We start from the raw sequence: 27,397 nt of genomic DNA, 5'->3' as shown, positions 1-27,397 counted from the left end.
CATTTGTCTGAAGCTGTACTGCGCCAGCACGAGCACTAGATGGAGGCAAAGACTTCCTTGAGTGAGAACATCTATTTCATAACACACACCTCCATTGGAAATAGACAAACCTCAGCATTATAAACTACCAGACTATTAGGCCTGGTTTCACAGACAGGATTAGGCATCGTTCAATGGGAACATTTATAAACATGCCTTAAAAACATCACTGGTGTGCATCTTGAGACAAAACAATGGCATATTTTAAGATATGTAAGTGCAAGTTGCTTTCAGTTAAAACAGCTCAATTTTTTAAAGCATTTTAGTGTATGACTATAAGCTTAAACCTTGTCTGTGGAACCAGGGGGCTTTTTCTACCACATAACTAACATCATAAGACAGGTTTAATTGAAAGTACCGATGCTTGTCATATCAGTGGTTCAGGCAAGTTCAACACGTGCCGAGAGCTGCAGACACTGGCCAGTGGCCAGAGGTTAGGAAGTCCATGTTCTCGGACTGACGGACTGAAATCACAAGCTGTTAACATGCATTATCCCTCCTAAATTGTATATGACTCCTAAAATAGTCTATTCCGAATCATAAATCTGTATTAAACTATATAAAATATGATTGTTTACAACCAGAATCTGAATATTTCAAGTGGAATCTTAAACAATGTATTTGTTTTTTACCTGCATCACCACAAAAACACGGAGTAACCCAATTTATTAATATTTATGAGTCAAAATACATTATATTTGTAAAATATTCTTTATCAAAAAAAAAAAAAAGTTTAAACACTTGTGTGCACTCACGTGTAAATATCCAAGGATAGGTGAGGATTTTTTTTTCTTATGAGTGATTACATCCTTATTCCATCTGACATTTTTAGTCATAAAATCAAACCTATACAACAACAAAAATCATACGTAATTTATCAAGTGCTACCGGGTTCAATTTGTACGTGATATTTTATAAATGAACTAAAAGGCCTGTGTATTCTTTCACTGGTCCCCATTAAACTGTTATATACTCCATTAAAAAGGAACACGGGTTGCGTAACGGCGTCTGACGTCACAGCAGTCACAAGACTTCAGTCGCGCGCCGCCGCGGCCTTCAGTGCACGAGCAACAGACACGCGAGCGCGCAGCGATGGGGCTCAACGCGAGTAAACGGAGTTTTATAAAACCCGGTTCGACTTGGATGTTCTGAATCACATCGGATCGATCGCGATGGAGAGCTGAATGCGACAGATCGGTGATTGGTTCGTAAAGGCAGCGAGGTTTTGGAAGTTGATGCGGTTGTAAGGTCGTTTAATAACGGTTGCTGTGAGTGAGTGACACCTCCAGACGTCATCAAGGGCCGTGGATCTGTTGTTAGTACCGAGTCTAACTAACGTTAACCGGGGGTGGTGATGCTGTCCGTTCTCTCGTACGGTCGACTGGTGGCCCGGGCGGTCATCGGCGGACTCTCTCAAACCGACAGCCGGGACTACAGCCTGGTGTCCGCCAGCTTCGGCTTCGGGAAGGACTTTCGCAAGGGGATTTTGAAGAAAGGGATGTGTTATGGTGACGACGCGTGCTTCATAGCCCGACACAGATCTGCTGATGTGTTAGGTATGTAATCGCTAAAAAAACATTAAAGCATATTTGTGTTGTATGCAAAGATAATGTGCTTGGAAGAACTGGTTCAGGCAAGTATCATCGTGGTTAAATCGCTTCTGACGTCACAACTGTCGCACATCGGTGGCTTGTAGGTACAACAACAAAAGCCTTTGCAATGGGTATATTTATATTTTAAAAATCAATTAATGAAATTAACTATATAGCAGTATAAAGTATAATTATATTATATACATTATAACTATATATAGTAGTATATAGTTATATATAGTAGTTATTTAATGTTTTAAATAACATTATTTTATACATGCAAATAATAAGGCGATTTTAATTTCGTTTCATAATAGTAAACATTGACTGCTTTAAAATATCTCCACTTAATTTGTTACTACGTATATTGGAATAAAATATTGGAAACTTGTGTTAATGCTTGTTGTAACGTTACCTTTACTACTGCATAATAAATGGGTAACAATTTATTTTACAGTGTCATTGTTACATATGTTACATGATGTAGTTACTATAGTAATAACTATATAAATTATGCATAATTACACGCAACTAACCCTGAACCAAACTCTAATCCTAATACTACTAACCCTATAGTAGCTAAGTGCACGTAGTTACTTAATATTACTCAGTACTTAAGTTAAATGTCCAATTAATTACATTGTAACAACAATACACTTAAAATAAAGTGTAACCAAAAATGAATCCAGAATTGCTTCACCGGTCACCAAACAATTAAAGAGTATAAAATGAGTGGGAGCCCGTTTCTAATGTTTGGTGCTCCACGTGACTGGAGGGTATGAACTGTTAGTTATTGTAGAAAAAAAGCAATACACAGTGCTGTCTATGAAGTGTGCAAAAAGTGATATGAGATTAATAAATAATCCTTTTTATATATCTACACAATCATTTCATCAGAATTGATAGCTCAACGTGGCTTGTACCGGTACTTAAAATAAAAAATGTGGGCAGTATTGAATGTGGTTCAGTTATATCGCTGCTAGAATTTGCAGTGGTGTAATATTTCATACCATTATTCCATAATCTCATAGACCACATTGCTTCTAACCCGAGAATGGCAACTTTTTGGGGGTTAACAAGAGTGCACGTTAGTTTTAGTGTAACAGAAGATCCATTGTCTAGTTACAAGGAAGTGCATCTGAAAGATGTGGGTGCAAAACAATAGATGAACACTGAAGGCCACAGACCTGGCTTTCAGTCTTTGTCTCGAGATCCTCACTGAAAGCACATCTTTTACTTCATGCTTTGCTTGGGAATACAATTACTTTTTACAAGGAAATAATATCTCTAAAGAGTTTTCTAGTAGTCCTTTAAAGTTCAGTTTTAAGATGAAGCAGATTACAGGTGAAACTCGAAAAATTTGAATATTGTGCAAAATAGGGATGCATAACGATTAATCGCAATTAATCGTTTGCAGAATAAAAGTTTTTGTTTACATCATATATGTGTGTGTACTGTTTCAAATAATTATAAATACACACACATGCATGTATAGATTTTAAAAATATTCACATGTTTATATACATTTTTATATTTAAATATAATTTATATTATATATAAAATTATAAATACTTAATATATAAATAGATTTTTTCTTAAAATTTATACATGCTTGTTTGTATATTTATACATAATTATTTTACACAGTACACACACATATATGATGTAAACAAAAACTTTTATTCTGCAAACGATTAATTGCGATTAATCGTTATGCATCCCTAGTGCAAAACATAATTTATTTCAGTAATTCAACTTAAAAGGTGAAATTAATATGTTATATAGACTCATTACATGCAAAGTGAGATATTTCAAGTAGGGGTGGGAATCTTTTACCATCTCACGATTCAATTCGATTCCGATTCTTGAGGCCACGATTCGATTCAAAATCGATTTTCGATTCAAAAAGATTTTCGATTCAAAACGATTCGATTCGATTATCATGTAGAACACAACCGGTGAAGACAAAAAAACATCTATATTTCTCAGTCAGACACAGTAACTTAAAGAATAACAAGTTATGAAAATAAAGTGCTTCTTTCAAAATTAATAATAGTCCTACCCCTAAGCTACCTGGCGATGAAGCAGCGATAGACCGAGTTTTTTTTTTTTTTTGCCCTCTCGGAGTTGGCAGGGAGTTTCGTGAAGCACTGCAGTGTGCGTTGGTCTGCAGCTGGCGGCTGACTGTACGTTCACACCGCCGCCGACTTGATCTGCAAAAAAGCTATAGCCGCCCTGTCAAGGACGCTTGTCAAAAAGTACGGGGAAACCTTGTTGACGCTTTGGCCGCTCTGACGTAGCAGCATTCACAATGAAATGTAAACAGAAAAAACAAGCAATGCATTCGGCAGTTTAGGATATCGCACAAGATTTGTCAACACAGAAAACGTTTCATCACTGGAGAGGTTTTTTTCCGACACCATCGTATTAATTGATTTTGATTAATATGCGCGAGGGAGAGAGAGAGAGCAGACAGCGCTCGGGTGAGTGCGCGCGCGCGGCCGGCTCTCTCTCTGCTCGTTCTTATGCCCTGTCAAGCGCGCCCTGTTAAACTGACAGGACTTAAAACACATGCAAATGGTAGGAACGAAAGATCTCCCTCTCATCCATTTGCTTCCTTTTTGTTTTAGTGATTTGCCGCTCACGTCCCGTATAGGCTAGTTACAAAAATGGAGGCGAACAGCCAGCTGATTTTATTTATTTATTAAATCGATTCTTGGACATTTCAGATCGATTCTGAATCGTTGCAAATGAGAATCTAGATTCTTCTGTGAATCGATTTTTTGGGCACACCCCTAATTTCAAGCCTTTATTTGTTATAATTTTGATGATTATGGCTTACAGTTTATGAAAACCTTTTCACAATATTCTAATTTTGAATTTGGGGTTTTCATAAGCTGTAATCCATAATCATCAAAATTATAACACATAAAGGCTTGAAATATCTCACTTTGCATGTAATGAGTCTATATAATATATTAGTTTCACCTTTTAAGTTGAATTACTGAAATAAATGAAGTTTTGCACGATATTCTAATTTTTCCAGTTTCACCTGCACCAGTTTTCTCTGTCATTTAAGCCACTCATAAGGAGTATGCCTACAAATCAAATGTTAGACGTTGGTAGACCTGCTAACATGTTTCTACTGGACTGCTATACGTCAAAGTCAAATTAACCTGGGATCTAAATCCTCTTCTACAGCTCAAACACATGAGCAGGGTCCTGTGATGGCCTAAGAAACGACAACCAAGACTTTTCAAGTTTCAAGCAAGCAAATCTATCTCTGGAAATCCCAGTGCTTTTAAGGCGAGATCACTAGAGGACGCAGGTCGATGCGAGGGGACTTGCCTTGTATGGTCACGAACGAGGGTTCCTGCTCATTCTCAGATAGGAAGCTGGGAGGGCTTTGTAGGGGAAATTCCCTGTCTGTTGGACTGATTTGGAAATGCATGCACACATGACATCTTTGGGGTGTCGGCAGTAAACATTTGCTTTCTTAATATTCAATCAAGACTGGTGCATCTTACAATCTGCAAATCACTTTATGTACTTGAGTATAATTAGTGGTTGACAGATGTGGGGTTTTCAATGGCAAATGTGCACAAAATCGCATATTAAAGCCGCAGTCTGCAGTTTTTCCTCTTTGTCGCCATCTCTGTTTGAAATCTGCAATTGCAGTTATTCGGGGAATTATCAACTTCACGTGAGTTGTGCCTCGGCACGGCACAGCGCGGATGAATCCAGTGTTTTGAGAAGTGTGTGGCTGTCAGTCACCGCGCCGGTGTGGATACTGGCATTCGCAATCACAGATTATACTTTTTGGAAGTATGACCAACATAATAATTTTCACTGGAAAATGTCATCTGTACAACATCCACTTTTGTTCTGACCAACTAAGGGAAAAAATCATTGCAGTAAATCGCGCTGATTAAATCTAACGATCACTTAAAAAATTTAAGAACAAAGTATAATTTGCAAGGTTTTATGTGATATGATATGTTAACAACATCAGCATTGCGTCACTACATTTAACGCCCTTCCGATATTATCCTTGTGGGCCGGTTGCAGTCTCTTTTTTTCTGTAGCCACTCCAAAGTCTTAATTCTCGTTTAATTATATAAAAAAAAATTCAATAAAAAGTTTAATTATATCAAGTGCTGTGAGAAAAGGCTATAAATCTCCACCTCCAACATCCTTACACGCAATATAGCCGACTAGCCGAGACTCTTCTTTATATGTACAGATGTGACGTAATGATGCAAAGACATACTCAAATTTCCCGCGGAAATCCACAGTGGTACTACTGGAATTAAAAATATTATAACCGTTTTGAATTGAGCTAAGGCAAGCAGAGAGTTTTGAACACTGGCTGGTTATGTACTTGCTCAAAAAATTATTTTGGATGATTTTAACCCAAAAAAGCTACGGATTGCAGCTTTAAAGTGAAATTAAATAAAACCTACTCTTTTCATCCTTAGCATGTAGTGGTGTCAACCGATAACCAACATATTAGTCTATCACTAAACATAACCATTGTGCTTCATATACAGTAGCAGCTTAGAAATGCTTTCCCTACATAACATAAGTGGGAAATCCTGTGGTTGGGTTTATTGTCATTATTAGACAGTGTTCTGATACAGTTCATCTCCTTCTTAACCACTTTTTACTTTTCAAGTCCATTTTCGCTTGTGGGTCAAGAAGATTTCCCATCAGTTTGACCTTAGCTGATGAAAATCTTACATCATAGTATGAATCATTTTATATTATGGTAATACAATATCGTTATCCTTTGACTACGGTGTATTTATGGACACTACCATTCAAAAGCTTGGGGTCTGTAAAATACGTTTTTTTATTTTCTTACGCTTACCAAGGCTGCATATATTCGATGAAAAATACAGTAAAATCAATAATATTGTGAAATATTAGTACTACTACAGTACAAACAACTATTTTTGGTTTTATTTATTCCTGTGATGCAAAACTAAAATTTCAGCATCATTACTCCAGTCTTCAGTGTCACATGATCCTTCAGAAATCAGTATAATATGATGATTTGCTGCTCAAGAAACATTTCTGATTATTAATGTTGAAAACAGTTGTGCTGCTTCATATTTTTGTGTTAAGTTAACCATGATACATTTTATTTTCAGGATTCGTTGATTAATAGAAAGTTCAAAAGAACAGTATCAAAATATTTGTAACATTATAAATGTTGTTACTGTCACTTTTGATCAATTTAATGCATCCTTTCTGAATATAATTATGAATTTCTCTCTGTAGATGCAAAATAGCTGCACAGAAACATTACAGCAATTGGAAGTTGTGTTGTTGCTTGTTAACCATTTATAAAACGCAGCTTTTAATGGTATTGTCCCTCATTGTGTTTGTGTGATATCACCTATAGGTGTGGCTGATGGAGTGGGTGGCTGGCGAGACTATGGGGTCGACCCGTCTCAGTTTTCTGGGACGCTCATGAGGACGTGTGAGCGGCTCGTCAAAGAAGGGAGATTTGTGCCAAGCAACCCAGTGGGAATCCTCACCACCAGCTACTATGAGCTACTTCAGAACAAAGTACCGCTTTTAGGTGAGCATATTCGGCTTTAGATTATGAATTATGAAGTGGATTAATTTCACAAGTAGAAACAGAAGTGTGCAGTATGCTGTACAATGCATTAATTTTGGTTTCGCGTATCTACCCCGAAGTGATCAAATTCTGTATCAAAAATGTTAAAGGCCAGACAATTAGTTTGTTAAGGCTTGGTTTGTAGGGAATTACAAATCTGCGCACATATATTAAAATGCACATAACTATAGACTTAATTCTTAATGCGCACGTGAGCGTCATCAGCGTTTCTCACAGGTTCGCGTTTAAAGTCTGTGTAGAGAGAACGGTGTCGTCTTAGCGGCCTCTAATTTAATAACTAATGATCGTTGCGACGGAAGTGAATCAATCAAAACTAACTTTAGCTGGAAAATATCTTTATTCAAGAACCGCTATAAAGACAAAACAATCTGTTACCTTAAATTATATGTTGTTTATCACTGTAAAGCTGCTTTGAAACAATCTACATTGTTAAAAGTGCTTTATAAATGAAGATGACTTGACTTGACAATGGAAGTCTCTCTAAACATGAAATTGTCTAAATGAGAAAGCTGCACAGAAAAAGCATTTACATTGAATTGTCTTTTTGAAAGTTTTTCAGTTTTCAAATCTAAAGTGTAGAGACATTAGATCATAATGTGTTTCGGAGGCTTTGACATTATGCTCTGGCTTCAATTAAGGTGCGGTCGCTCAATTATGTGTTGCGTTCACTTCTGTAAACAGAAGAATGCGTCATATTATTATATTTTGCTACATACTAAAGATCCGTTTTTCCACAAAGTAACTTTAGCATCAGACTAACATTCATAACCTAAGGGGTTCATGTGCAATGGCATGTTAACTATGCATGCACTGACATGTGAGACAGTACACACATATATGCTATAAAACTGAGGACTGGATGTTCTGGGACAGTCAAAAAGAGTAAAGTTTTATTTTTCCTGACTTGGGAACGAAATGCTTTTAGGAAGGGCTTTGGCTTATTTTTCTCTGGATAAGATCAAAGCCGTAACTAAAATGTAATGGACTGAAATGAGTCACTTGTACAGTGTGCTGCCCTCAAAAACACACTGGGCTAGATGAGTCACGGACAGAGAGTGTATTGTGTCACAAGGTTGGATTTTGTCATTAAATCTGCACAATTTTAAAAAGCTAGAACAAGAAACACTGAAAATAATGTTTATTTAATTATCAATTACTCATATTAATATATAAAAAATTTGACTTTGATATAAACATTTCAATTTGCAATGGCAGTTTTTATATCAAATTAATGTAATTGTTTCTACTCCAATTCATTGTTGAAATGCAAACATTAAAAAAAATAGTTTTCATGGCAGATTTATTCAGGCATAAACATTAAATAATAAATGTCAAGTAAAAATAATGAACATTAATATAGTGCATATATTTCGCAAATTGCTCTAAAAATATTTTATTAATAATACAATATTTTTAATAATATTTTGCTAAATATTTTAGCAAATAGCTATAGACACTAAATGGCTTTCCTGAGGAAAATGTAACATTACATATTGTTCTCGAGCTGTTTTATTGAAGACTTTTCGCAGTTGAAACATGAATAGAGCGTGATACCTTTCAGTAAGTTGTACTGGTTCTTTCAACATTCCTGCTGATGTTCATTCATGTTTATTTAATACAATGACTAGCAGTGAAGGGGAAGAGATGATCGGGTCACGTGCCACTTGAACTGAGGCACTACAGCGATCTGTCACACCACATTAAAGAGTATCAAAACAACATTTATTGTTTGAATTTCATTAGAAAATAGACGATTCGAAAGCTGACACTTTTTCATAAGCAAAAAGCTTATTTGTTTTTATACAAATAATGTTTTGTTCATGCATTAACTGAAAACAGCATGGACAAAGATATCGGTTCATCAAAATGAAGATTAATTTAATTTTAGGCAGAATGTTTTCATAAAGCAAGCAATAAGCCCCGCGAAGCTGAGCGGCGTTGTTAGGTACGACGCGGAGCTTAGCTGTTCTAAAGCCACTGTAAAACACGGCTTCAAGGGGCTTTTTGCTTTTATAAAATAGTTACTCCATAAAAATATTAATTTTAATATTTATTGTATTCATAAAATACACCAGCAACAAAAAAAATAACTTCATTATAACACACTTATTCCTCCGCCAAGCAATGTAGTTCCGAAGAGGTTGCTAAGCAACATGCAGCAACAAAGAATCACAAACGGCAGTTGCGCAGTAACACTAATGTAATGCGGTCACAGGTGTGTGTTTGTTGAGTAATTTACAACGTCTTCGAACGTGGCTCAACCAATCAGAATCAAGGACCGGAACTATCCGTTTTATAAATTCAAATTTGGTGCATAGCTAACTTAAAGGTCCCATATTGTACACCTTTCTGAAGTTTTATTTTAGGTTTTGATGTCCTTAAGAATTATATTTGCGGGATAAGTACCAAAAAACATCTCAATATATATTTCACAGCTCCTTTCTCAGGAGCTCTGCCAAGAACAGGTTGATTTTGGCCTGTCTACTTAATATTCATGAGCCTCTCTTCTGATTGGCCTGTTGTTTAATGAGTGACCCGGCATTGGTGGGGGTGGTGACTGAAGGCGGAGACTGAGTAGTTCTGATCACATTTATACGGAAGTCACAACGGCTTGTGAAAAGGCACAGCTACTTTATGCATTTGTCTGTGGATCGACTGTTTTTAAACTTATATGCTAGTTTCACAGCCCCTAGACCTCTGTTATCATGAAGAAAGCCAGGAAATTTCAGTTTTGACAATATGGGACCTTTAAATAAAATTGTTATGCTTTTAAATGACCTATCATGTAACTGATTAAGCATCTTTCTCTACTTTAGGAAGCAGTACAGCGTGCATCGTGGTACTAGATAGGCAGAGTCACCGGCTACACACGGCTAACCTTGGAGACTCTGGCTTTCTGGTGGTTCGAGGTGGAGAGGTGGTGCACAGGTCTGATGAACAGCAGCATTACTTCAACACCCCTTTCCAGCTCTCGATCGCCCCTCCTGAGGCAGAGGGCTCCGTTCTCAGCGACAGGTGAGACCCTCACTCTGAGCTTTCTGATTATGCAACAGCATCGTGTCCCCAAGCGAGACGTAATCCCCTGGCTGTCAGTACGAGAGCATGATTAGGTCCTCACTCTGAGAGCCTGGTTATTAACTCGACTGGATAATCAGTTCCTCCTGGAGAGAAATGTGTCCCTCTGTGTGAACACTACAGCGTCTACTCTACTGTCTAGGACACGTAATGATCTCTATTCTCCTATTTCAGATTAGAACAGATTTTATTTGTCAAAAAAATAAATTTGATAACTGTGCACCAAGCTTAATCTATCCTAAAAAAGGATCTTAGCTTATATTAACTTTTACTCTAGCCTCCACATTAACACATAATTTTTTGCATTATCTAGATTTATTCTCAAGCTTTTTAAGACATCATGTTAAGGCTGTTTTAATTATTGATCCTTAATGGTCCCACTTTATATTAAGTGGCTTTAAGTACTATGTACTTACATCGAAAAATAAGTACAATGTACTTATTGTGTTCATGTTGTATTGTAAAACACTTTTGCTGCTATTGAGGTGTGATAGGGGTAAGGTTAGGGACAGGTGTGCTGGTATGGTTAAGTTTAAGGGTGGGTTAAGGTGTAATGGAAGGGTCAACAGTGTAATTACAAATGTAATTGCATAAATTAATTACAGCTGTAATTACATGCTGGTATTTTTAAAATATAAGTACAATGTAAAAACATATATGTACACAATAAGTCCATTTTATCAAATTGTTAATTTCGATGTAAGTACATAGTACTTAAAGCCACTTAATATAAAGTGGGACCATCATTTGGTCCGTCATAATTCAGGGCTTGCATCACACTTTGATTCAAAGCCTCTTTTTGGTTATTTCAGCAAATTGAAAACAATGCAATTTGCATGACTGCAAAGAGTACATCACTAAATTCAGAAGTGCCCCTATTATGCTTTTTCAAATATTACCTTTCATATTTGTGAATGAGTTCAAGAGGCTCAAAGTCCACGATAAATGGAGTTAACGTCTCCCAAAAGAATCGATTCTTAACTGCCTGTCGTCAGCAACTCCAGTCTTTATTCCTGCACGAACCTACGTAGGTTTGTAACAAATCTGCATAATGCCAGCCTATGGGCTCTTCATTGGCTGCCCGCAAACATCTACTTTGACCCGCCCTCAAACTAGTGCTACAAAAGCAAATATATTTTTGCATGCACTTCCAAAGAATTAGACTCGTGCTCTAATTGATACGGTAAAACTGATGCCACCATTACTGTTTGTATCACTGTGTATACTAGCGCTGAGGAAAAGCTGAAACTTAGCTCCGTTTTCAGACTTTGAGAAATGAGGTGATGTGCTAAGGATATTATCAGAAAATTAAGGTGTTTTTTTACCTATTGTCTAGCCATCTCTCGCTATACGCAATAGACTGTCAGTTAAAGGTAGGGTTGGTAATCCTCTTCAGAAACATTTTTTTTTATACTGGGTGAAATGGTCCTTCCATTCTGATAGTAGTCAATACATTATGTGTTCTGAAAAAGGAATGAAAAAAATCTGACCTCTGTAGCAGCTGTAGGACAGTAAAAACTCTGACCAATCACTGCCATTCGGTGCGAATGTAAAGAACCAATCAGATGCCTTCATGTCTCGTGCCCGAGCACCACTGCGTGCACAGCCCTACTTTTATTCAAATTAGTTTAAACTGTCTTTATATACCAATACATAATTAAAATGCAAGTACTCTGAAAAAAAAGAGTATAAAAATCGAGTGACTCTAGACCGTTTAATCTGCATTAAACACAGCTCATTAATTCCATTCACTCTCACCTAAAAACCGGTACACGCACGTGGGCAGAGCCAGTAATAGCGGCGGTAGTCATGGCGACGGAGAGTGACAGTCGCCTAAGCCAATCCTTTGTTTCGTCCCGAATGGAAATAATGAGCTGTGTTTAATGCAGATTAAACGGTCTAGAGTCACTCGATTTTTATACTCTTTTTATCAGAGTACTTACATTTTAATTATGCATTGATATATATAGAAAGTTGAAACAAATTTGGTAAAAAGTTTTTTATATAAATTCTACCTACCCTACCTTTAATTTTCTTAACAATGATTTTTAGGAGTAGGTTGCCAGGTTTTTCTCCAACTCTCCCCATTATAATACTTGGGACTCCCACTCTGTCTAGTAAACATGACCCTAAGGCCATGTGTCCACCAAAGCGTTTTTTCGCGCGGCTGGTGTGTTTTTTTTTAATATCACACTGACCAACGGGTATTCTGTATCATAGCGTCTCAACTAAAAAAAAACTGCGCTGCCAAAACGCTCTCAAGCGCACACAGCTAGGTGTTTTCAGCTGGCTAAAAACGCTTTGGTGGACACAGCCTAAGTCAGTGATTTACAGTGAATTTATCACGGTTAAGTGGTGGTGGTGTTGGGCTGTTTCTGCTCTGAGCTACAGTGCTTAGCATAAGTGAACACACCTATGCTAAAGTTGACTAAAAAGATGAATAAAAAAATTATCTTTTGGAAATTGATCTTAATGCCTTAATTTAAAAAAAATGAGGAAAACTCTAACCTTTAAGGACAACCTTTGAGTAATGTATCGTAAATAAATAAATGTTCTTTCTTAAAATACAGGGTGCATAAGTCAGGATACCTAGAGATTGGCATGGGGTACTTTCCATAAGATCATATCTAATGATGAGGCGAACTGAAATATAACCATGCCAATCTAGGTATGGTGAAGGGTGTGTGATGATGTGCGGCTATTTTAATTTCAAAAGCCAAGGGAACTTTATCAGGATGCATAATATCCTGGATCCATGAAATAACTGGCCTTTAAAAATATAAATCTCCCTGCCTCTATGGGGATTTAACTTAGGTGTGTCCTGACTTATGCACCCTGTATCTTAAGGAAGAACATTTTTTTATTTATTTACGATATATTAATTCATTCACAAAGAAAATTGGTGTCCTTAAAGGTTGGAGTTTTAATTAAGGCGTTAAAACCAATTTCCAAAAGATGATTTTTTTTTTTGTCAACTTTAGTATGGGTGTGTTCACTGTACATTCAGTTCATTTTAATCTTTCCAGACACATGACTAATGGAGACAACCTTAGCATGGCGTCAGTAAAGCCCTGACATTAGCTGGTTTCTCTTTGACAGATGAGCTAGTAGAAGTAGTTCTCTGAGGCCAGATATTCTTCATTTTGCAGGTCTAAATCTTTAATACTGTTCAATTTTTTTAAACCGTTTCCACTTCTATAATTCTTTGAATTTTTTATTCAAACTAAGTATCATGTTTAAACCCATGACCCGGGGGGCGCGGTACAGACGAAGGGAATGACAGCCAGTGTATTCGCATCAGTGTCTGCTACTGACTTCATGGAACAGAACAGGACACTTCACAGCTGAACTGTGTGTTCTGCGTGCTTTATACTGTAATGAGGATCAAGCTAAAAGCTTCTTACACCGAAACTGCTTTTATTCTTTTCAACTGTGCTTCTAAATATGGTCAGCAAACTGCAACGCTTACTGTATATATTAGAGCTACTAACATATTTCAACTGGGACGGCACAGAATGTGCAGTTAGTTGCTTTTGATGGATTGTTGAGGTGACCTAAAGACATTGAGATACATTGTGAGAAGGGTTTACTTGAGTTTACTTGCATTGAAAGTGTCCTCTTGTTTCCCACAGCCCTGATGCTGCTGATAGCTCATCCTTCGATGTCCAGTTGGGAGACATTATACTCACAGCTACAGATGGTCTCTTTGACAACATGCCAGACTACATGATTTTACAAGAACTCAAAAAACTCAAGGTACCGGAACATCTACGTACAACACTTCACTCTGTCAATTTTTCTGTCTTCCAGCCGACCTTAATACGACTTGTGTGCTCTGCTTTCAGAATACCAACTATGAAAGCATCCAGCAAACAGCCAAAAGTATTGCTGAACAGGCCCATGTTTTAGCATACGACCCCAATTACATGTCTCCTTTTGCACAGTTTGCCTGCGATAATGGCTTAAATGTCAGAGGTGAGAGATACTGTTTTAAATATGACTAAATTGTTATTTCATTCTTTTTGAACAAGCTACAACTTTTCCTGATTTGCTTTCTCTTTACCATTTTCTTTGATGCTAATGTGTATACACTTGCTCTGAAATCAAGTACATTTAAATTTATTCATTTGACATACTTTTACTGTATAGTTCAATGCACTATAAAAATTTTAATTGTCACAATTTAGTTTTGGTTCAATTCAGGGTTAGTATAGTTACCTAAAACGTAAACAGTTTGTTACTTGAGAACCCCCCCCCCCCCCCCCCCCCCCAAAAAAAACCACTTTTGTTACTTGAAATGAAATAAAATATTAAAAATATATATTTCAGCTAGTTGTTAAAGCAACATTTTTCAATTATTTAGTTTATTAAAACAACTAAAACAGGAATAAAACATAAACTTTCTAAAACTTTAAAATGAAAGTGGAAAATACAAAAATACTAACTCAAAATATTTAAACTATAATGGCATATCAATTATACTAAAATAAAACTTTAATTCAATTATTTTAGTATTCATAATCATTTTCAAAATTGTGACGACACGAATGTCTGAAGTAGAAAATGCATGAGCTCATAAAAATACTTATTTTAAATGCTTAAAATTTGCTTTGGATAAATGCAAAATGTAAAAATAACTGTTTTAAAAATAATCGAACGCAGGATCATTGTTAGTTGGATTATTCGACTGAAAATAGGTCAAGAATTGCATTTTGAATGAAATTAATGCATAGGTAATATTGTGTTAATTTTGTATTAATGTATTTAATTCATTATCAGGTAACACTTTACAATAAGGTTCCATTTGTTAACATGAACTAACACTGAAAAGTCCTTCTAAAGCATTTATTAATCTTGGTTAATGTTTAATATAACATTTACTAAAACATTATTACAATCAAAAGTTGCATCAGTTAATATTATTTAATGGACTTGTGCTAACATGAGCTAACGATGAACCATTGTATTTGTATTTACTAACAAATATTCAAATAAATAGTGTAACAAATGTATTGCTCATTGTTAGCAAACTAACATTGACTAGAGACCTTATTGTAAAGTGTTGTTACCCGTTATCAGATTGATGCGTTTTTATTTTCCTAACTGACATGTATTCAATGGCACATGTGAACATCGTAGATGTCGAGTAAATATGTGGTGTTGACATTTGCCTGACAATAATTCCCTCTTTCTCTTCTTTCCAAAGGAGGGAAGCCAGATGACATCACTGTTCTGCTGTCAATTGTAGCGGAGTACACAGACTAATGTTCGCAAGGGCTGCAAAATGCTTCTCTTGTTGTCTTCCTCTCAGTCACTGGACTGGCAGCTGTTTCCTGCTGGCGGGATTGAGGGCTGTTTGAGTTTTCTGTTTGTGGCGGGGGACTTTAAGCCCACATCTGTTCCCTGGGTTCGTCAACCTTACTAGACTGTACTTCTGATGATGCTCAAGGAGAAGATCACCTTGATACGGACTGCTAAAGGGCTACAACTCTTTTCTAGAACGTCTAAAAGAATCACAAGTGTTTCTGCCGTCCAGTGATGAATGAGTAGTTTGTTAATGATGTGGTTTAGAAGGTAAAAATGGAGAAACGACGAGGGAAAAGCAAAGCAGAAAGAAATAATTTGATTAGGGATAAGCGTCCCAAAAAAAAAGAAGTTTCCGTATCAAGAAGAAACGTTAAGATGGAAGCGTTGTGCCATTGGATTCTTTGACTTTGCAAAAGCCTAATGGAGATGCCCTCAAGTTACATGAGTCTGGAGATGGCACGTTTTGCCTGTTTACTTTCTATTTTAAAAGACACCCGATCTGTATCCGCTGGACAGACGTCAGCTGAGATGTGAGGTTATTAAGCATCAGTGACTACTACAAACTCTTCACTAGCAAATGGACAGTTTGTCGTCAAGTGTTGTTGCGTAACTTTACGATACTACATTGATTATGACGCTTAACCTCCTCAAAATACTGTCAAAGTTAACGATCAACAATAGAAATGCCTTTCTTCTGAGATCTTAACACTTTTCTCAAGACAAGTTCTCATTATTACATAGAATAATAAAATAGTAGGACGGGTGTTTGTGTAAGCAATTCAAAGTACAGGGCAAATTACAGTTCTTGGGGAGACGGAAACCTTTCACTTCATATTTCTTAATTTAAAACAGTATTACTCCACACTGTTGAGTTTTTTTTTAAATCAGACTGCAAGGGATTGTGGGATGTGTTGAGAGAGAGAGGAAAAAAAACAGTCCCACTTAAACCACTTTTAAGAGGTTCACATCACATGCATGTAGCGTGAATGTGAGAGAGGAACGTTTACGATCTGTAGATATTTGGAAAACCGGCTGTATATTTATGTATGACATGTATGCATTTGGAAAGTGTAGTTATTACACATCAGATGTATATGAGAATATATTTGATAATTGTGTGGATTCTGTTGAAAAAAAACTTTTTTGTAAAATTAAAATTTAAAATATCCCTCGAAGTGTTTACGCACAAAGCTAATGCTAGCATCTGTGAATGCTTTCAGTGGGTATGTCATGATCTAATAAAGTTATATTTTTATAACTTCTGTAGGTTGCTGTTTTTCATTTCCCATGAACCATTGCAGTTATATATTGTATAAAATCAACTATATACACATTTATATTTTACTTTACTTTATATTTCACATTTAACTTTACAACAAAATACTGTGTATATAATATATATACGTATATATATTTTTTTGTGATTATATTAAGACATTAAGTCTTATATTTTTCTACAATTTTCAAAACCGTTTTCTTTTTTTTGCTTCAAGCAAACCTTGTAATGTGATTTTAGCTTTATTTGTAGTTCACTTAAAGGTAATGTTGCGGTGTGACAAATTACCAATTGTGTGACAAATATTTAAAAAGCAAATACTGCATGTAATTTCTCATTTAAAATTAGCTATTCATAAAAGCAGCATGTATAATAATTATAAAAGTATATAATAGATGAAGCATAGCATGTTACACTGCAGGAGACTGATGTCTTCTACCCACACAAAGCAATGCTTGTTTCAGCCACGCTGCTATTCTAATCACACAAGCCATTTGCACCCTGATGAATTAACTGGATTACAGCATCGGATGAGTCTTCAAGGCCACCCGCAGAAAGTAGCTGTCACTTTTCTCCTGGTCTAGTTCTGTAGTGATTTAAAGTTTGTTGAAGCAGAAGTGTCTAATTTTATTCAATGTTCAATAAGTCAGCTACATGTGAACCATTGGTAGATTGTCTTCCTGAAGAGAAATGAAAGACAAAATTACTCCCTTCAGCTTTAAGGCTTTTTTTTTTGCATTTTGCAGTTTAAAGGTCCCGTTTTTCGTGTGTTTTTGAAGCTTTGATTGTGTTTACAGTGTGCAATATAACATGTATTCATGTTTCGCATGTAAAAAAAATAGTATTTTTTTCACAAAATGTACTTCTGTATACCGCTGTTTTCACTGTCCTAAAAACGAGCTGATGACTTCCTTGTTCTATGAAGTCCCTCCTTCAGAAATACGTAACGAGTTCTGATTGTGCCAGCAGTTCCTGTGTTGTGATTGGACAGCAGCTTAGCGCACGGTGCCCGGAAAGGTCACGCCTCTTACCGTAACGTGGAGATGCATGCGCTCAGTGTTATTGTAAACATGGCCAAACAAAGGTGATTTGACTCCGGGATTAAAAAATAACAGCGTCTCGACAACATGGTGACAAACACACTCTACAAACGCAACTCTTCCTCTTCTCTGTAGGAGCGCAACAAGACCATGCCCCCTTTTTTGTGTTTTCCTGTGTGCAGAGGTTAGTCAAAAAACTGTTCAAGTGATGTCATTAAAACAGGAAGTAGAGGGATGTCCTAAAGCTTAAAAAAGATTAAAAAATGGGATCACGAAGAACGGGACCTTTAATGTAACTGCAAGTTTTCCAACATTTTGTGCTCAATTTAGGTGTAAATTACATGAGACTGAAATATCGCACAAGTTACATCACCAGTAAGTGTTTGGAGATTACATTTGTCAGCAGTCAACAAAACCAGTATTAATGGTCGTGACCCTGACATCATGAGCATGAACTAATGTAATAGTGATTGATTGAACTGACACATTAAGAGCTCAAATGACAAAACACCTCTTAACGGGGAGCGAAATTAAGTTATTTTGTTTTGCCTGGCTGTCCAACTTTTTAACCCCTTAAACGGCACCCCCTTTTTTTAATAGACATGAAAATGCACATTCCGAACTTAAATGGTTGTAATTCAAGAATGCTTTGGAATATAGAAGATTGGTCTTGTTTTAAAGAAGACATTTGGCAGATTTTGTAGAAGTGAAATAAATTAAGAAAGTTAAACAGATAAAAAGTTATAGAAGTTTGAGTTTATGAAAATGTACAATGTTAAAAAATTTATTATTCATATTTTATATAGAATAATTATATATAAAATATATATTTTCAAAACCTGGTGGACTCTAAGAATGCAAAAAAATACAAGTTGTGTTTGAAATTTTAGGTTGATATCTCAAAAAATAAGCTTTCAGTGAGATTTGGTTTGGCCGCAGTACCAAACTTTTCCACTAATTGACATTACTGCCAATATAAGGGGGCCTCCATTTCAATGTTGTTTGAGTGATCTGAACCATTATTTTTTAAAATTTTCATACAATTTATGAAGTAGACATCCTATTCAGAAGTAGTATTGGAAGTTTGGCAGATTTTGAAATGAATTCAACCACTAAGAAACACAGAAAGATCACGTATGTGCATTATAGCTCGCTGCCACATCACAAATGGTGAATCTATTATTATTTTCTTTATATTAAAAACATTATCAGATCTTTTTTTCGAAAATAATTGAATGGATGCTATCTTTTGAACTCTTGGCATGAAAACAAACTGAGGTTTCTACCTGTCACGGTGTGGGTTTTGTTCCCTGTTGTCTGTCATGTGATTCCCTGTTTGCCATGTGTCTTGTTAATTGTCTGATCATTGTTCCCATGTGTTTCTGATTAGCCACGCCCCCTTGTTATCTTGTTTAGCTTGTTTGTCTGTGTATTTATACCTCTGTGTTTCAGTTGTTGGTTGTCGGTCGATGTTTGTGTTTGCTGTAGCTTATAGATGTTTCTTGTTCCTTTCCTGAGTTTCCTGTTCTGTTATTTATTAAATAAAGTAGTGCGTGCACGTGGATTCTCTCTCCGCTTCATCTATGCCTCAGCGTAACAGATCGACCAACCACAAGATGAATCCAGCAGCACAAATTGTGTGTCTCCGTCAGGGAGAGAGGCCTGTGGAAGAATACATCGTGGACTTTTTGGAGCTGGCTCACTTGACCGGTATGGATGAGTTAAGTCTTATCATCTTTTTCACTGGAGGACTATCAGAGCTGATCAGCTCCCTTATGCCACCTCATCACCCTAGCTGGAATCTCCAGCATTATATTCTCCATGCTCTTTGGCTGGCTGGATCAACTCTTACTGAGGGTTATGCAGAAGCCTGCAAACTGACAGTACCCGCCAAGCCTGAGCATCTTCAAGTCATGCCTGATCTTCACAACAGCCCAGAGCTTCCTTCGCCGCTGGTCCCGTCCAGTCCAGAGCTTCCTTCGCCGCTGGTCCCGTCCAGCCCAGAGCTTCCTTCGCCGCTGGTCCCGTCCAGCCCAGAGCTTCCCTCGCCGCTGGTCCCGTCCAGCCCAGAGCTTCCTTCGCCGCTGGTCCCGTCCAGCCCAGAGCTTCCTTCGCCGCTGGTCCCGTCCAGCCCAGAGCTTCCTTCGCCGCTGGTCCCGTCCAGTCCAGAGCTTCCTTCGCCGCTGGTTCCGTCCAGCCCAGTGCCTTCACCGCTGGTTCCGTCCAGCCCTGCCGAGCCCACGCTCCACGTCACTTCTGCCGATCCAGAGACTGAGCTTCACGTCACTTCTGCCGATCCAGAGACTGAGCTTCACGTCACTTCTGCCGATCCAGAGACTGAGCTTCACGTCACTTCTGCCGATCCAGAGACTGAGCTTCACGTCACTTCTGCCGATCCAGAGACTGAGCTTCACGTCACTTCTGCCGATCCAGAGACTGAGCTTCACGTCACTTCTGCCGATCCAGAGACTGAGCTTCACGTCACTTCTGCCGATCCAGAGACTGAGCTTCACGTCACTTCTGCCGATCCAGAGACTGAGCTTCACGTCACTTCTGCCGATCCAGAGACTGAGCTTCACGTCACTTCTGCCGATCCAGAGACTGAGCTTCACGTCACTTCTGCCGATCCAGAGACTGAGCTTCACGTCACTTCTGCCGATCCAGAGACTGAGCTTCACATCACTTATGCCGATCCAGAGACTGAGCTTCACATCACTTATGCCGATCCAGAGACTGAGCTTCACGTCACGTCAGCCCGTTCAGAGTCTCGTCCCGCCGAGACTGAATCTGTTCCTGAGCCTGAATCTGATCCTGATACTGAGCCTGAATCTGTTCCTCTTTGTATTTTTGAGCCTGTGTCTTCGGACAAGACGGCCGACTCCACGCCTGTGTCTTCGGACAAGATGGCCGACTCCACGCCCGCCTGTCCAGAGTCTCGTCCCGCCGAGACTGAATCAGTTCCTGAGCCGGTGGTGTCTGTTGCAGTTCCTGAGCCGGTGGTGTCCGTTGCAGTTCCTGAGCCGGTGGTGTCCGTTGCAGTTCCTGAGCCGGTGGTGTCCGTTGCAGTTCCTGAGCCGGTGGTGTCCGTTGCAGTTCCTGAGCCGGTGGTGTCCGTTGCAGTTCCTGAGCCGGTGGTGTCCGTTGCAGTTCCTGAGCCGGTGGTGTCCGTTGCAGTTCCTGAGCCGGTGGTGTCCGTTGCAGTTCCTGAGCCGGTGGTGTCCGTTGCAGTTCCTGAGCCGGTGGTGTCCGTTGCAGTTCCTGAGCCGGTGGTGTCCGTTGCAGTTCCTGAGCCGGTGGTGTCCGTTGCAGTTCCTGAGCCGGTGGTGTCCGTTGCAGTTCCTGAGCCGGTGGTGTCCGTTGCAGTTCCTGAGCCGGTGGTGTCCGTTGCAGTTCCTGAGCCGGTGGTGTCCGTTGCAGTTCCTGAGCCGGTGGTGTCCGTTGCAGTTCCTGAGCCGGTGGTGTCCGTTGCAGTTCCTGAGCCGGTGGTGTCCGTTGCAGTTCCTGAGCCGGTGGTGTCCGTTGCAGTTCCTGAGCCGGTGGTGTCCGTTGCAGTTCCTGAGCCGGTGGTGTCCGTTGCAGTTCCTGAGCCGGTGGTGTCCGTTGCAGTTCCTGAGCCGGTGGTGTCCGTTGCAGTTCCTGAGCCGGTGGTGTCCGTTGCAGTTCCTGAGCCGGTGGTGTCCGTTGCAGTTCCTGAGCCGGTGGTGTCCGTTGCAGTTCCTGAGCCGGTGGTGTCCGTTGCAGTTCCTGAGCCGGTGGTGTCCGTTGCAGTTCCTGAGCCGGTGGTGTCCGTTGCAGTTCCTGAGCCGGTGGTGTCCGTTGCAGTTCCTGAGCCGGTGGTGTCCGTTGCAGTTCCTGAGCCGGTGGTGTCCGTTGCAGTTCCTGAGCCGGTGGTGTCCGTTGCAGTTCCTGAGCCGGTGGTGTCCGTTGCAGTTCCTGAGCCGGTGGTGTCCGTTGCAGTTCCTGAGCCGGTGGTGTCCGTTGCAGTTCCTGAGCCGGTGGTGTCCGTTGCAGTTCCTGAGCCGGTGGTGTCCGTTGCAGTTCCTGAGCCGGTGGTGTCCGTTGCAGTTCCTGAGCCGGTGGTGTCCGTTGCAGTTCCTGAGCCGGTGGTGTCCGTTGCAGTTCCTGAGCCGGTGGTGTCCGTTGCAGTTCCTGAGCCGGTGGTGTCCGTTGCAGTTCCTGAGCCGGTGGTGTCCGTTGCAGTTCCTGAGCCGGTGGTGTCCGTTGCAGTTCCTGAGCCGGTGGTGTCCGTTGCAGTTCCTGAGCCGGTGGTGTCCGTTGCAGTTCCTGAGCCGGTGGTGTCCGTTGCAGTTCCTGAGCCGGTGGTGTCCGTTGCAGTTCCTGAGCCGGTGGTGTCCGTTGCAGTTCCTGAGCCGGTGGTGTCCGTTGCAGTTCCTGAGCCGGTGGTGTCCGTTGCAGTTCCTGAGCCGGTGGTGTCCGTTGCAGTTCCTGAGCCGGTGGTGTCCGTTGCAGTTCCTGAGCCGGTGGTGTCCGTTGCAGTTCCTGAGCCGGTGGTGTCCGTTGCAGTTCCTGAGCCGGTGGTGTCCGTTGCAGTTCCTGAGCCGGTGGTGTCCGTTGCAGTTCCTGAGCCGGTGGTGTCCGTTGCAGTTCCTGAGCCGGTGGTGTCCGTTGCAGTTCCTGAGCCGGTGGTGTCCGTTGCAGTTCCTGAGCCGGTGGTGTCCGTTGCAGTTCCTGAGCCGGTGGTGTCCGTTGCAGTTCCTGAGCCGGTGGTGTCCGTTGCAGTTCCTGAGCCGGTGGTGTCCGTTGCAGTTCCTGAGCCGGTGGTGTCCGTTGCAGTTCCTGAGCCGGTGGTGTCCGTTGCAGTTCCTGAGCCGGTGGTGTCCGTGTCTGTTGCAGTTCCTGAGCCGGTGCCCGCGTCTGTTCCTGTTCCATGGCCGCCAGATGGACTGTCGTCTCCCCCCTGGCCGCCAGATGGACTGTCGTCTCCGCCCTGGCCGCCAGATGGACTGTCGTCTCCGCCCTGGCCGCCAGATGGACTGTCTTCACCGCCCTGGCCGCCCGAGGGGTCTTCACCGCCGTGGCCGCCCGAGGGGTCTTCACCGCCGTGGCCGCCCGAGGGGTCTTCACCGCCGTGGCCGCCCGAGGGGTCTTCACCGCCGTGGCCGCCCGAGGGGTCTTCACCGCCGTGGCCGCCCGAGGGGTCTTCACCGCCGTGGCCGCCCGAGGGGTCTTCACCGCCGTGGCCGCCCGAGGGGTCTTCACCGCCGTGGCCGCCCGAGGGGTCTTCACCGCCGTGGCCGCCCGAGGGGTCTTCACCGCCGTGGCCGCCCGAGGGGTCTTCACCGCCGTGGCCGCCCGAGGGGTCTTCACCGCCGTGGCCGCCCGAGGGGTCTTCACCGCCGTGGCCGCCCGAGGGGTCTTCACCGCCGTGGCCGCCCGAGGGGTCTTCACCGCCGTGGCCGCCCGAGGGGTCTTCACCGCCGTGGCCGCCCGAGGGGTCTTCACCGCCGTGGCCGCCCGAGGGGTCTTCACCGCCGTGGCCGCCCGAGGGGTCTTCACCGCCGTGGCCGCCCGAGGGGTCTTCACCGCCGTGGCCGCCCGAGGGGTCTTCACCGCCGTGGCCTCTTGCACAGCCTGCACAGCCTGCTCTGCTCTGGCCGTCTGTCCAGCCTCAATCTCCAGGCCCTCCTCCGCTCCACGGGCCTGGCCCTCCATCCCTCCCCGGGCCTGGCCCTCCATCCCTCCCCCAAGTCCGCCTCCGCTTCACCGCCCACCTGAACTTTCATGTTTTGTTTTTTGTCTTTGTTTTTTGTCCCTTATGGGCGTCAGGAGCCGCCCATAGGGGAGGGGCTATGTCACGGTGTGGGTTTTGTTCCCTGTTGTCTGTCATGTGATTCCCTGTTTGCCATGTGTCTTGTTAATTGTCTGATCATTGTTCCCATGTGTTTCTGATTAGCCACGCCCCCTTGTTATCTTGTTTAGCTTGTTTGTCTGTGTATTTATACCTCTGTGTTTCAGTTGTTGGTTGTCGGTCGATGTTTGTGTTTGCTGTAGCTTATAGATGTTTCTTGTTCCTTTCCTGAGTTTCCTGTTCTGTTATTTATTAAATAAAGTAGTGCGTGCACGTGGATTCTCTCTCCGCTTCATCTATGCCTCAGCGTAACACTACCATTCTTTCATGATTTTTCATGTTCATCACTATTTCAAAATAAAGGTCTGAACACGCCTTAGGAGTATGAAAATATTCTTGTTGCAAATTGATAAATTACGGCTCCTCTGTCATTTATTTTAAAAATCAGTCACCAAATATGTAAACTAGAGATTGTAAGCTTTCCAATGATATATAGTTTGTCAAGATTAGTTTAGGTTTAGTATAGGATATTACTGTTTTAAATATGTAATGGCTGTGGCAATGCCAATATAAGGGGTAAGTAGACCAGTTTAAGAGCGCTTTCACACTAGCACTTTTGGTGCGCACCTGGGTTCGAATGACGTCAGAGTTCGGTTCGTTTGGATGATGTGAACGCTGTCTTCCCAACTCGGGTGCACACCCATGAACCGTACTCGAGTCAGCTTAAAAAGGGTGGTCTGGGGTACAGTTAATGTGAACTCCAACGGTTCACTGCTGATATGATCACTGCTGCTTAATGAATCATACCAAGTTGCGGAAGTGAACCGCTATTGATGGCGTATAATATGGTCGACAGGACAGTCGTCAGTCGCACACGCGTAACTTTCAAAATGAGCGGAAAGGGTTTACTTTGGTCATCTGAAGAAATTTAAACCCTGTTAGATGAATGGGCTGATGAAAACATAAAAACGCAACTGGAAAACACATATAAAAATGTTCAGCGAGCACCTATTTCTCTATCTTTTCTTTGAAAACAAAACCAAAGGTTAAAAAAAAGAAGAACAAATGTGAAGCGAGCAATTCTATCCATTTTGACGTGTTTTAATTCATAGTGGTTACCAAGCAACACGATTACGCACCAGCTGCAGCTTGATGACGCTTGATACCGCGGTTCGGATACAAATAATATAATGTGAACACAGTCCATTGGGCGCAGGGGGGAGCAATCGAACTCAGGTTCGTAACAGGCAATCGAACCAAGGGCCCTGTTTTAACGATCTGAAGCGCAAGTATCAAACGCGAAATGCAAGTAACTTTGTGGGCGGATCCCGGGCGCTGTTGCTATTATACCGGCGGGATAAATGACTCCTGCGCCCGACGCAAATCTAAAATGTGTTGTTCTGAAGTAGCAACATTATTCATAGGTGTGGTTTGGGCGTAACATGAAATAAACCAATCAGAGCGTCCTCTCACATTCCCTTTAAGAGCAGGCGCGCTTGTTCCATGGCGGATTGCTATTATAACGGCGGATTTGCCAGGAGCGGTTCACAGCCGAGGAGACCGACGTTCTCGTCAGGGCCGTAAAAGACAGAGAAGTGACATTGTATGGGGATGATGGGAGAAACCCACCCAAATTAGCTGCGGTTAAACAGGCGTATAATAATTTAGGTAAATGTGTAAGCTAGATTTATGCCTATTTTTTTCACATCTTCATGGACAAAACAATGATTTCCCTCGTGTGTTAATATTTTTCCTTGTAATAATGTATGATTTGCAAAAATGAAAACTGCTGCGTCTGTTTAGATTAGAGAATCAAAGTGTATGAGCGTTGTGTACACGCTACATAATGGCCAAGCATGCGCCCTTAAAATAGCATATGAATAACACGCAACGCCCCACTGACTTTAGACTGGGTTTTTCCTGGTCAGTGGCGCAATTGTTTTCTGAAACTGCAAAATAGTAGCAGGGAACGTTTGCGCCTGAACACGCCTCCTCTTTTCGCTGCACCGCCCAAAAGTCAATTGCACTGGGTGCAAGATAGGGCCCCAAGTGTGAAAGCGCCCTAAGCTTCTCCCTAACATATTTCTTTCAATTCAACAGTTGAGCGAAAGACAAGGCTTTAACTGTATAATGTGGCGAGGTATGTTAGCAATACCAGTAATTACTGCAGGCTTATATAATAATGGTTTCTCGAGCAGCATTTTAAAGCAGTGAGTCAAATCTTCCTCTGACTCATTGGTGGACCCAAAGAACACAGAGTCCTTCAGTCCTTGAGAATGTGTTTGTTTTAAAGTTTTCATTTATCTTCTCCACGGTGACCGAACTCCTCTGAACTGTATGTTTATGTAGGTAGACGTTCCTCAGCAACAGAAAGTGAATCTTGCCACACTTTGCCTCTCTGCTTCTCTCAAACTTTACTGTTGTTGTCACATAGTTTTCCTTTTATCTCTCCAAGAAAGGTTTGAACACACAAAATATGTATTATACATTACAAAGATGTTCATGTAAGAACAGAAACAAGCTAAAAACTAGCTTACAACTTTTACACACATTAATAAAATAATACAAGTTGTGCACTAACGAGGATTAAAAGGCCTTGACTGCCGTATTTAAGGAAGCCCTTTCAATTGTATATATATATACACATTAAACTTTGAATCCACAGAAAATATGCTGTTTTGTCGTTATAATATACTGAGTTTATGAAGGCTACATCCTGCAGTAACGTCCATGCATTCTCTGCTTCAGATTAGCTGACGGTGCTACCTGTGTCTCCTGTGATCCTCCGTCCTCCTCTGTGTCACTGCCACAAACCAGGCTGGGCAAATCTGCAGTGTTACCGGCCCCTCCGTCACTCAGTACAGCCCCGAAGAGCAGGGAGCGGATCTAGAATGAGACCCTCAAGTTGTAAATGCAAACATCTGACGAATTTTGACCTAAATGTAGCTTGATCATTCTACAAAAATGGTGTTTTGTATCCCTCAGTTACATACATATATATATATATATTGAACCTAGAAAGACTTTGGGTTTGGACACACTTGGAGAACTTTGGGTTTGGAGAACATGGTGTGGCGTGAGAGCGGCTTAGCTTGTCGGACATAGCGACAGTAACTAAGGGGGTCTTTGCGAACGGTCAAATTTAGGCTATTAATCTCATAATGCCACAATGCAATTGTTTGTCTGATAGAAGACTCTAACCTTAAATGTGGCTGGTGTTATTGGTGTAGTCAAGGCCGATTCAGGCACAAAAGTGGGTCTTGGCAGGATCTCTGCAGGTGCATGAAGCTGAATCATCTTCCTCATATGAAGGGATGGATTGAACACTTCACTGCCCTGGCTGGAGACCACACGTTCCCCATCAGCAATGCTCACGTCTGCCTCCATGGGGCCTTCACTTGTGGAGACTTCTGCAATGCACACGTCTGCCTCCATGGGGTCTTCACTTGTGGAGACTTCGACTGTGGAGGTCTTTGGGATTTTAACAGGACAGTCATCCCTAGAACACACAAGTCAAGTCAAGTCACATTTATTTATATAGCGCTTTTTACAATAAATATTTTTTTTGAGAAAAACAGGGAAGTAATGCAACAAAGTTTGTTTCCAGAAGAA

The 27,397-nt window shown here is 41.1% G+C and overlaps 2 protein-coding genes across 4 annotated transcripts in view; one reads left to right on the top strand and one right to left on the bottom strand.

The window, feature by feature from the left end:
• rad9b (RAD9 checkpoint clamp component B) overlaps positions 1–27,397 on the bottom strand; it is a 56,505-nt gene that overhangs the window by 19,345 nt on the left and 9,763 nt on the right. The window contains exons 10-12 of one of the 3 annotated variants that reach the window (XM_079636531.1): positions 26,987–27,284; positions 26,552–26,671; positions 17,446–17,616 (exon numbers count right to left, since the gene is read on the bottom strand). In XM_079636531.1, coding sequence (XP_079492657.1) covers positions 17,587–17,616; positions 26,552–26,671; positions 26,987–27,284 — 448 coding nt within the window. In that variant the 3' untranslated portion in view covers positions 17,446–17,586. Of the gene's footprint in view, positions 1–17,445; positions 17,617–26,177; positions 26,672–26,986; positions 27,285–27,397 lie in introns of those variants that run through there. The other 2 variants (XM_079636529.1, XM_079636530.1) reach the window with 2 other exon arrangements.
• pptc7a (protein phosphatase targeting COQ7 a) lies at positions 1,046–16,918 on the top strand. Its single transcript, XM_079636542.1, has 6 exons — positions 1,046–1,595; positions 7,039–7,218; positions 10,095–10,293; positions 13,986–14,109; positions 14,199–14,328; positions 15,560–16,918. Exons 1-6 carry the CDS (start codon positions 1,394–1,396, stop codon positions 15,616–15,618), a joined length of 894 nt encoding a protein of 297 aa, XP_079492668.1. The 5' UTR covers positions 1,046–1,393; the 3' UTR covers positions 15,619–16,918.

The sequence above is a fragment of the Phoxinus phoxinus genome (genome assembly GCF_949152265.1).
Source record: "Phoxinus phoxinus genome assembly, chromosome: 15".
NCBI lineage: Eukaryota > Metazoa > Chordata > Actinopteri > Cypriniformes > Leuciscidae > Phoxinus > Phoxinus phoxinus.
Note: the sequence above shows the minus strand (reverse complement) of the source record. Positions and strands in the feature narration are given on the sequence as shown.